The sequence below is a fragment of the Gavialis gangeticus genome, unplaced genomic scaffold, assembly GCF_001723915.1.
Source record: "Gavialis gangeticus isolate Ggan-Ray unplaced genomic scaffold, GavGan_comp1, whole genome shotgun sequence".
NCBI lineage: Eukaryota > Metazoa > Chordata > Crocodylia > Gavialidae > Gavialis > Gavialis gangeticus.
In genome coordinates, this window is record NW_017729034.1 from 49,470,334 (window position 1) to 49,482,301 (window position 11,968).

General features: G+C 40.2%; 1 protein-coding gene across 1 annotated transcript in view; it reads right to left on the reverse strand.

Moving 5' to 3' along the window:
- The window catches only part of RYR2 (ryanodine receptor 2), a 784,157-nt gene that overhangs the window by 493,807 nt on the left and 278,382 nt on the right, over positions 1-11,968 (reverse strand). Inside the window, exons 21-23 of the mRNA XM_019526720.1 lie at positions 6,760-6,952; positions 4,346-4,562; positions 1,704-1,808 (exon numbers count right to left, since the gene is read on the reverse strand). Coding sequence (XP_019382265.1) covers positions 1,704-1,808; positions 4,346-4,562; positions 6,760-6,952 — 515 coding nt within the window. The remainder of the gene's footprint in view (positions 1-1,703; positions 1,809-4,345; positions 4,563-6,759; positions 6,953-11,968) is intronic.

An 11,968-nucleotide genomic window follows, 5' to 3' on the forward strand; every position in this document is an offset into this window, starting at 1 on the left:
TCTTCTTTAGAGCATTTGAGAGTACATAACCACAGGCAAGGTGGGTGAGAGCCTGTTCTTTTTTTTTAATTTAGTACTTCCAGCCTAGGGAGAGACAGCTGGGGAAAAGAGGATCCCCTGTGCTTTTGAGTTACAGTCAACTGGGTCCTAATCTGTACACCTGGACCCTATAAAGCCATTTAGTCTCAGAGTCATGAGGACAGGCAGGGAGAGATTTCACCATGCAAGACCAGCCAACCCAAGAAAAACCACCAAAGATAGAACCTCACGATAAAGGAGTTGGAGGCCGCAATGAGGGGAGTGCTAGAAAAGAAAGAAAGAAGGCGATCACAGACTAGACCGGAATATCTGATCCTGAAAAAAGAGGCTTATCTGGAGAAGATGGAGACCAACTTGTTGTGGGGCAAGTAACTGAACTGAGTCAGGGAAGAATTGAGGTCCAGTGACTCCCACTCTCCATCAACAGAGAATTATGACTGGTTGCCTGAGAGGAAAGGAGCAGGGTGTAGCAGTGGCAGAGACCTGAGGCAGACCAGCCCCTTGTCAGGCATACCAGCTCCCAGGATACCAGCTCTCCTCCCAAAGATTATCATAACATCAAGACATGCCAGGAAAGAGGGAAGGAAGACAAGACAGAGGTCCCAGTTATCATAACTTGATAAAGGGAGGCAAGGGGACCCACATGCCCACAGAAGGCAACAAAAAGGGTAATGAACTTTGTTCTGAAACTTACTCTCTCTCCAAACAGCACAGTTATTCTACTGAGCAACATATATATATCTCCAACTGTTGCAATTTATTGTCTATTCCTCTGAAGAATCCAAATCTCTATAGATTAGCATTTCCTCCTGTAAGTAGGTCTGCATAACCACTGCCATGTGTATCCTATATAACTAGCTTACGTGACTAATTATTGTTCAGCTGACTTTAAAATATCCAATAAATATTGTTGGATGGATTTTCATTTTATGAAGCCAGAAGACAGATTTTTCTCCCCTTCTATGCATCATGGAAAGGAGCAGGAAAATAGATACAAAGACTACCTAAATGATACAAACTCTCCTGCTTTGAGAACCTTCAGAAGCGCTTTTTCATGGCTGCTATGAGACACTACAACAACGTGACTCAAGGAGGTTCAGGTTGGCAAAGGAGTCAGGGTGAGCCAAGGAGTACCAGGCTGTTTAAGGCAGATCCTTGGACAACCCATGAAGTTTCCCAGAAGAAATCCATAATAGCTCTAACCATACGTTAAAAAGTCTTAAACCTGCTCTGTGTTGCACCCCACTGCAGTGCTCCACAGAGGTATTTCACAGACAAAAATACTGTGCTGCTCCAACCACCCCACTCTTTCCCTGACCATATGCTTTCCAAAGCAAAAGCAAGGTGAGGAACTAGAATCAGCTATAAAAATAATGTCATCCATTCATCAGCAAGTGAGAGTGAATCATGTAGTTTGTTTCTAATCCCCACATAGCCAGGCATTAAAACACAGCATAAAGCAGTCTTAATGGAACCCAGGATATGGCCTAATGTCTTTGCTTGTAAAGACATACAATTACAGTTGAATTCCAAAAATGTTCCACTACAGCTATGGAGGAAATCCAGTTTGATCAGAATGTCACCATCCTATACAACGAGTACAATAATGGTTTACCAGCTAAAGAGAGTAAGATGATGAACATGAAAGTTTAAAAGGTACATACAGGGCCATACTGCCATCCAAGTTCAATTTTATTCATGACCCAAAGTTCATGGATGTTCTCCGCTAATTTTTCTCTAATTCTTTCCAGGTGAGGAGGTAATACAATCTAAAGAGGTAAAAAAGAGACATGATCAAATAAATTGTACTGCTATAACATCCAGATATGTACTTTCACAACCAAATTTATTAGTATAGCTAATTAGAATAAAATAAGTTAGGCATAATAAGGATCATATATTTTTTTTACTGATGAAACTAAATCAAAAGTTCTTTGCATTTTAATCTTTACACTGATGAAAGGGTAAACAGGGAAAACAAATAGCCTTAATTGTATTGATACTTATATATTTTTATGAAATATATAAATAATTTGTTTTCTTCCAAAGATGACAGGCCCAGCTCTCTTCAGAATCACTTAGGTTCTGATGCTCTGGTGAAGGTTGATGTTTTATTTTTCAGTGAACTGGATAAGGTATAGTAGTTGAGAAATTCAGAAGTATAAAGTCTCAAAAGCCTACAAGTTACAAAAACACTTCTTTATTTTTATCATCTTCCTACAACTAACATCTGGAGGACCATACCAAGGTCAGAGCAGGACTGGAAGCATCCCTATGAATTTCAACAGGAATAAAAACAACCACTTCAATAGTAAAAAACAACATTAAAACAATTCTGTTTTGTAGTTATTGGGACAGCTTGAAACACTTATTTTTGTGGGGGGTCAGAAAAGTTTCTAAATTATTATTTCTTAAGGAAAAATAAAGCTGCAAAAGAAGCAAATTGTTAATGCAAGTTTTATTTATATCATTTGCTGTCAAGAGCAAGAGTAATTCTGTTCTTAGTTATCTTAAAATCCCAGTAAAGAAAGATTACTGGACCTGTTTCACTCAGTGCATCTACATGTACTATTAATGTGCCTGAATAAACTCCAGCACTGTTTGCACCGGACCTTATTGCTTCCAGGCGCAGCCCCAGCTGGCAAGGGACCTGGGAGTTTAACCTGCCAGCCTGAAGCTGCTCCACCCTAGCTAAACATGCTGTGAAGGGTCTGGCTGGCATGAGAATAATACAGCGTGGGGCTAGCTGGCAGACACTTTAGCACCCTCATGCCCCAGCCAGCAATGGTCACAGTCTACACTTGCATTTTGGTAGTCAATAACTCCGCCACAGGAAAGTATTTGTCCCAGATAGTACTATCTGTTGCAGTAGAACTTAAATTACTACAACTCAGAGATGGGAGTGGGCCAGGGAGGTTATACAGATTGCACCACGGCACATCTGACTGATTAAAGTTCAAGCAAAGCTTTATTGGCTACACACGCACACAGCAAAGCAACAATGGGCACCTATACACATGATGGACCCCTCTCCAATGCATGCTAATTAGCATGCAAAACAGGTATTTGAGCCAATCTGGGGGTCATCCAGAAGATTCTGGGAGTTCTGTCTACTTATGTTAAGTAGCTGCAATGTATTTTCCTCCACACAATCCCTTCTTTGGCAGCCAGGAGACACCTCTCTGTTGCTGTCAAGTCTATCCTATAGTGAAGTTAATTTGTTTACTACAGCCTAATAATACTACATGTGTAGACAGTGACACTTTACTATGGAGCACTGTGGGCCAGGGCTGTACTGCTACCCTGTGTGTCCACAAGTGGAAGATAGTGGAATGACCCTTGGAGAAGGTTACCTGTGAAATAAGCAGAGGTAACTCTGACAAATTAGCAGTCATGGACCAAGCAGTGGCAGCACCACCGGGATGTGGTTAGGACAATAGATGGCAATGCTTTCCCTCCTGAAAAACCACATATATCCTTTGACAGTGCTGTGACATGGCAAGTACAGGTCCCCACTAACGTAAGCCTGCCCAGTCCCCAGCCATGGGTCTACAAGTAACCAACAGCAGAGCATGCTGAAGAAGATGTTACAAGCTCAGTAGCTGTGAAGGTGGATGAAGGCAAGAGAATGAGTTTTGTTGGTCTCATTGCCATTGGATCAAGGTCCCATTCTGTTAAGCGCCATGTGGAAGCTGATGGGCAGCAGTGTTTCTACGATAAAGAAGTCACACACAGGAATATTCCATTAAAAAAGCTTTGGAAAACTATTGTCCTTGACTGTGAGGGATTGTCAAAGAAACTGCAGAGCTAATTAGTCAAGTCCACAGTTAAGTGCATGTGTAGAAGTCCCTGCTGAGTCTAACATGGTCTCCAGCCTTTACATTTAAAACTCTACAGCAATAAAAAGTTCAATAATGACATAGTGGCAACTGCTGAAATGCCACAACCAACTCAGACCTAGTTGACATGAAGTATGAAATAAAACAAGCATTTACCTGAAGGTGTGGAATGAACTGTACCAAACACAATGTAGAAGCAACAGTATATGAGCAACAAGTGACTAGGGCACCAGCCTGTGGCACCAACTTAGGAGGGACATAAGAATGGCAACCCAGGCCCCTGCTAACCCAACTACAGCAGCCAGCCCAGCCCCTGCTACCCAGAACACCAACCCTGGTTGTTACACCTTTACCAGAAGGAAAACCCATAAATTTAAGACAAGTTGCAAGCTTAATACATTTAAATCTAACAAAAATGCCTGCAAAGTCTGCAATAGAGCAAGAATGCAAATGTTTAAATCTTTTACCTGACTAGTATCTACAGGAATTGGTGTGAAGGCTGCTTGTGACAGAGATATGGTTGGACCCAACAGGTCTCTTGTGCCATTGCGGTCTTGTTTGTATTCTCGGCTCTGTTCTACTTTTAGCTTCTCTTTTGGCAGAACAGCTTCAAAGCAAGGAGCATACCCAGGTGGAGGAAGGAATTTGAATTCTCCATGGCGGCCTCCAAGTAGGAAACGTACCCTATTAAGAACAGAAGCAATATATGCAATCACAACCCAAAAGGTAAAAATATATGGTTAGTCTTTTGTCGTCGACAACAAACTAAATGTTGCATTACATTATTTCCTTTCAAATGCATCTTAACAATTAGCGCTGGAGTGTTGGGGGAAAGGGGGGTCAAAGGGACAGGGGATGCTTCACTATGCAAAACTAACCGCATCTTTGCTGAATGATTTTAGAGAGATGGGGCATGATCCCAAGGAATTAGACAATAACTTCTTAACATCCAGAAATGGACTACTATCCTGGAGAGAGAAAATATAATCAAATAAGCCCAACCCCAACTTTTGAACCCCCTGAATTCTGGGAGATTTGATAAAATTAAACCTAAAATCTCAGTAAAATATTCTTTGCTTTCTCCAATAGCCTATGTATCCTTCCAGGACACAATAAAAGGAGCTCTCATTTTATTATTTACATTAAGGGTTTTCTAATATAACAAAAATGTGGAATAAGCCATGTTTATTCTAAGTTAAATAATGCAAGTCCCACACACAGATGCTCATAAAACAATAATGACACAAATCTGAGAAATTAACTTCATATCAAGTTTTCTGGGAAGGGCAAAACTTGGCCAAATTCTAGAAAAACTAGAATATCTTTGATGTCATAGAATTTTATCTATTCTAGTTTTAATATGGCCTTCACTATTGTAGTAGCTGAATACCTTTTAGAAGTGCATTTAACATTGGGTCTCAGCTTCCCCAAAAATGTTGTTTTATCTATACCTTAAAGAGAAATTATGTGATTGGGGTACAATAATATACATCTATTTGATCAATTCTGTATCAAGTTCATATTATCAAAGGAAGTTTGAAGTAGCCCATTTGACATTTGAAATGAAGGATGGTACATTTTCTGAACGTTTTAATTCATATCAGAGTTTGTTCCATATTCTAGGAGTGCAAAAAGCTGGTCTCTTGCATAGATAGCCTTTATATTTACAGTGGATAGTTACACTCTATGTAGGTAGTAGGCCCACTAAGAGCAGTCCTTACCTCAAAGTCCTAGTATTATTTTCAATTTACAGTCTAAATCATTCATTTGTTTGATGAAGAGGACTGAAACCTTGAATTTGATGTCATTCTACGGGATTTTGGTATAGTTAGCACACTGAGTAGTCCAGGATAGAGAGTAGTCCAGGATAAAAAAAGGCAGGCTACTGCATTTTGTACTAACTGAAATTTCCTGGGGACCCACAGCTTTCTTTATATGCATTTAGGGCATTTTTACACATGCTGCAGCAGTTGGGATGGGGGTGCTCTTTAATAAGAATATCTCTGAGAGCCACTCTAATTAAAGTGCCCAGAGCATCACAGGTATCAGAGTCCCTATGCTGAAAAATGGTGGTGGGCATCAAACGAGCTTTAGTTAAAACAACCCCACCACCAATTTTCAGTGTGGGGACACTGATACATGTGATGCTGGAGTCTGCTGGACTGTGGTAATGATCATGCACCAACAGACTTGATTAATTGAATAATTACTGCTCCGATGTGCCATAATTACAGTGCATCAGAGCAGCTTCACAGCACATCTATAGGCGCCCTTCAAGAGCATTGCTGTGGTAGAGTAAAAAGAAAATTCCAAGGCCAGACCAGCAACTACCAAAGTAAAAATTAACCTGAGATGACAGAACATGTTACTTGCAGATGTTATTATATGAAAATTTGGCATTAGCAAGAAATCCCAGACACCGCTAAACTGCAGATTAATTAACCAGTTGTAAGATGTGCATCTTCAATTAGTAAAGACTGGACTGAGGAAGATATATTATTTATTGGGCATGTGTTCACATTACAGTTTTTTATTAAAGTAACACTTATTTATTTAATTTATTTAAAGTAAAATTAAATTGGTTCAAAGGTTGGTCAGACAACATATGGTACTAAGATGTACCGATGACTAAAAAGGAGAGGAAAAGGTTTTCAAACCTTACACTGAATACACAACTGTAATATCTGAACATATTAGCATGCTGAAAAATAACAGACAGATTATCGGCTCAGGAGTCCCCTTGTTCTTTGTCCACAGAACAGGCAATGTGCCAAGAAGGCACAGATAATTCAAAAAGGGAAATGAGTGTGAAGGCATTAAGGGAATAACTCAATATGTTTACTGGAAATACAGACTAAAGAAAACTGCAATTGATGCTAACTTTATTCCTGCAGAGAAGCTGACAACTGGAAAGAAGAGCCCATCTATGTTGAAATTCTCAAACATTCCTTGAACTGGCTGACCATTAATCCGGAATGAGATGCTTGGGGCACTCAGATCTAAGCAGCAGCTGACTACATCATCAGTTTTTAGCAGATGCTGGTTGGGAGAATTTACTGTCCGGGCTACACAACCTATGGAAGAAAGGAGAAATATTCAGAACAATTAGAGAGACCCATATTGAAAAAGTAGTTTCACAAAAGCCAGGAAAAGATAAACAGATGAGAGTGCATGGAGTTATAGACACCTGTACCAGAATGTGAAATCATTCATTTTAAGTTTTAGGAAGGTGCAGATGAAAACATAATAGGATCTATACAAACACTGGCAATGTGTAGGGGGTGCACCCCCTGAGCTTGGCAGTGCACCCCCACAAAAAGGTACCACTGGCAGCATCTGTGGGTGGTAGGTCTGTGTAAAGCTTCAGTCCCTGATTCAATTTGGCAGAGATTTGGCCCAATTCAGTGGCCAAATCTCTGAATGTAAATCAAATCAGAGGACCCTTTAATCTCACCGAATCGATCTGGAACACTCTGAATCAATTCGGAGAGATTTGGACACATTCAGAGATTCAGACACTGCATCTGCCCAAGCACCACAGCATTCAGAGCCCCTGCTACCTAGAGGTATGTAGGAAAAACTTTTAAAGCTGTCTAGCTTTAAATGTTTTTCCTACATACCTCTAGGTAGCAGGGGCTCTGAATGCTGTGGTGTTCAGGCAGATGCAGTGTCCCACAGAAGCAAGGGGGGCTCCCTAGAGCACTCGGCAGCAGACTGGAAGTGGACCAGAAGCACTTCCAGTCCAATGCCTGGTCCACTGGGGAGCATGCAGGGGGCCCCCCGCGTCCTCCCTAGCTTGGTAACTTGTTCCTCCTGGGTCTTGGGGGGCACCCGGGGTCTCCCCACGGCTGATCACTGGGCTGGGGGAGCACAGGAGGGCCCCCCAGCATGCTCCCTGGCAGACCCAGAAGTGGACTGGAAATACTTCTGGTCCTCTTACTTCTGGGTTCGCTGATGAGCACACTGGAGAGCCCCCCATGCTTCTGTGGGATGCTCCATGTGCCCTGGCACAGCAGCGATCACAAGCAATGCTGCTACCTCAAGGTACGTAGAAAAATTTTTTTAAAGCTGTGCCTGTGTCCGAATCGCTGGTTAGATTCTTACCTGGGTTTTCTGTTGATATTCAGTCAGTGACTAGACTACTAGTATAAATTTCCAGTGCTGACTACCAAACAGTTTAGAAATATAGAGACCTCAAATGATCATTAATACCGTCTCTTAATATTGCATACTGTTTAAATATTGTTTTAAAATTTCATCTTTTTCATTTAGGAACAAGTCTGAAATTTTGCTTTGACTTCTCTTTTAATGTACTTATCCATTTTTCTTTTCTTTCATTTCATGATATGTCAGCATTCTTACATGTTTAATCACATAAAAATTATGAAAACATAGAAAAATATATAAATTGGAAATCAACATGAACAATATTTTCCCAAACTAAAGATTACATAGTTTTACTTTGAATCACTGTTTCCCTTGTGGAATTTCAACACTAATGACATTTTATAAAAGATTTCAATTTTGAAGAAACCAGCATTTCTGTTGAAAAAACATTGTTGACATTTTCAATCGCCTCTACTCCCTAATGACCCAGCAGCCCCCAGAGAACATTCACCGAAAGGACAGCTATTAAGAGGGTTGGTTTTACAAATGCATATTCTTTTATTTTTCTTTTTACTGGTTCCACAGAGAAATAAGCATTTTTATATAAAGTTATCACATTTTATATAAAATTAGAAAATGATGTTTGGTTTAATCAACAAAATAATTATCAGTAATAAATATTATTCTGCTGTCACCAACCCCTATAATACATTGTGGAATGTAACCTATCAAAATGTTCAAGAAGGGAAGGTTTCGTTGTCCAAGGTGAAGGTAAACTTGTTCATTGCAGAGTGTTTTGAAAATACAGAACTTTAAGTACAATATTAAAGGCCGAATCATCAGATCCTCGCACACATTCTGGACTATGGTACTACTCCCTGATTCAAGGTGTCATAATCAAGCCTTATGCGCACAGTGTTAGTAGTAATAGAAATTAACAAGCACTTTCTCACCATACCGATTAGTGTTACTTTTCCCTGACTTTCATTAACCCTGAAAACAGTTGTTCTCCTTCCCATTTATAGCATGGATTGCATTACATTTCATATACAATTTCTGATTCTTAAGGAAAGCTATCTGCAGAAGAATTTGAAAGTAGGAAAAACACTGTTCTGACACTTAATTTACAAGAGAAGATACAAGAAAAAAAACCCATGAATGAAGTAAAGAACTTCTGAAATGGCTCCTAAAATTCTAAAATGAGTTAGCAGTGCCAAAGTGATGCTGTGCCTGTGATGGTACATGAAGTATGTGAGAGGCAAGAGTTTTGGTGGGCAATATTTTTTATTGGAAAAACTGCATGGGTGGGATAGATTTGGACAAGCTTTCAGGTATAATAGTACCCTTCCTCAGGTCTAAAATGGGTTGTATGTTAAGGACAGAATATCTGGTGTTTTACTATGACAGCCATCTTTTATGTTTTTCAAGGCCTCTGGTTTTTCTACCTTTTCAAAAGGACAGATAAAAATGAACATAAACCTGATTAAAGATGGCCAATACATACTACTTTTAGATTATAATATTCAGAATCCTATCTTTTCAGAAAATATATCTTCCCCATACCTCAAAGGGATGGAAAACATTCCCTGAATTCCACCCCACACATGCTCAGGACACCATTAACTGCTACTAGCCGGCAAAGGTTAGATCACCCTACCACAGTTTTTAACTCCTATGGGAATGTACCAAAACCGGCCCCCAGATCCTGGAAGTCATGATCAGCTCTCCATAATTATACTTCTCTACTTTGTCCAGCAGAGAGTCTGGCCTTAAAAAACCAGATGGTCAGCTGTCATGACTTTTTGCAAACCATTATCTTTATTAATTGAAATTATGCAATACCTCCTTAAAAAGAACCCCAGTTAGCAGAAATAATGAACCACTGAAGAAAAACATTTCTTCAGTCCCTCCCCCTCCAAAGGACTTGAATTCAAGAGTGGGGTTCACTTCTGAATTCCCAGTTACAGAGCCCCATTGGAGCCATGTGTTGGCAGCGCGGAGACAAACGACAGCTACTCTAATCCTGTGCCACTGCTGCCTGCCTTGCTACCACTGGTGGGTCCAGTTCTGGCCTTGTGGCCTGGATGGGTTTGTCACCCTGTGTTTAGTAAAAATCAAGGTGTTGGGGGTTTTTTGTTGTTTTTATTTTTGGAGAGACTTGGGGGCTCTGTTTTGTTTACAGAGTGTGAGGTTAAACACCTTCCAACAAGTTTACTAGTGGCTACATGTTTAAGGGATGATATTGCTGGAGTTTTGGGGGGAAGTTTATACTGACATTCTGAATCATCTTTGGACTTTGAGAAAAAAAAAGGATTGTTTTCCCTTATCATGACAAAGAGCAGCTTCACTTAATGTATCTTTGTTGAATAATTAATTGCACCACTCTGCTTTGTGATTAACAGGGATCCTGGTTTTCTCTGATTTAAAAAAAATCCACATTTTTCAGTTTAAAAAAAGTAACCCAAAATCCACATTTTTCCTTGATTAAAATGAAACACCACTAATATACGAAACACCATTAATATATATTACTGGTGTTTCATTTTAATCACAGGAAAATGTGGATTTTGGGTTACTGTTTTTAAACTGAAAATTGGGGATTTTTTTAAATCGGAAAAAACTAGGATCCCTGGTGATTAGACTTTGTCAAAAACATATATATGCCTATTCAGGTATTATATTCACTATGTGACAGTCTCCTAAGTGCAGAGAAAGATACATAAGATGAACTATCTGGGCTGGTTAGTGATGGTTACTCAGGGACCTGTGAGTGTAACTTGATTACATTAAATATGGGCAAAGAAAACAGACCAAACAAATAATTAAACATACAAAAGTAAGAGCTTCAAAATGGCCAGTTTCCCTGAATGAGGAATATACTGAGTGATAATGACAGAGGAGAAAATTTTAGACAAAACATGAAAAAGTGGAAGTTCTTCTTTAAAAAAAAAAAAGAGAGATAGAGTTTACTAGATGGCCAAAAAGCCAGTATTTCATAACCAGGAGAAGTTAATTGGGTTCAGAAATGAAAGTAATCATGGGAAAGATACAATTTTACCTCAGTATCCATAGCTGATAGGACTAATACATGAATACTGCAAGCAGTTCTGGTGACTATATTTTTAAAAGGTTGTTTTAAAAAAAGGGGGTGCTGAAGTCACCCACCAAAACTATTGCCGAGCTAGAGAAAATACCTGAAAATGAAAGGCTAGAAAAGCTAACTATGCTTACTGTTGCCAGGCAGAGCAACTTGCTGGGTGCTTGCCTAGAGTGAGGGGTGATTCCCACTCAAAATGGCCTCAGCCCATGAGAGGAAGTAGCCTGGGAAGGGCTGGTGATGGACAGAACTCACCTACAGGTGCTGGAGCTGAAGCGCAAGAGCAGTGCACAGCACTGTCACACTGCTTTAAAGTACATATGCTCTGTGCATAGAAGGATACTGCACAGAAGGCATGCCTGGAAATACAGAGAAGCTGGGCATTGGAGGCAGCAAAAGGCAGCCGGGTGTCAGAGCAGGATGGAGACAGCCTAGAGAATCCCCTTGGCTCTGACCCAGCCAATAGCCTAAGCTGCTGAGCCAGATGAAGATAGCAGGGAGACCTCTGACTCCAGTAAGCTTGGAAGTAAGAAGCTCTGCGGTCCGACAGGGGAGTCAATCGAGGGAGAACTCAGAGGAGTTCTCATTCACAAGGCACATTAGCCTGAAGAGCTAAAGTGACAGTAGTGAGGAGCAGCCTAGAGCAGAAGGGTGAGTGTGAACCCTGCATAGTGCCAGACAACTGGTGCAGCGGGATGACGATTATTTCTGGTCTTTGTTATTCATGTTATACATAAGGTTTAAATGCACTTGAAGAGTATACACCCGAGTCGATATATAGTTATAATTGAGTTGAATTTATATTTAGATTAGACTTTTTTAACTCTGCTGATAATGCTATTGATACAAAATTAGCAACATGGATGTTACCCTACCGGGGGGGGGG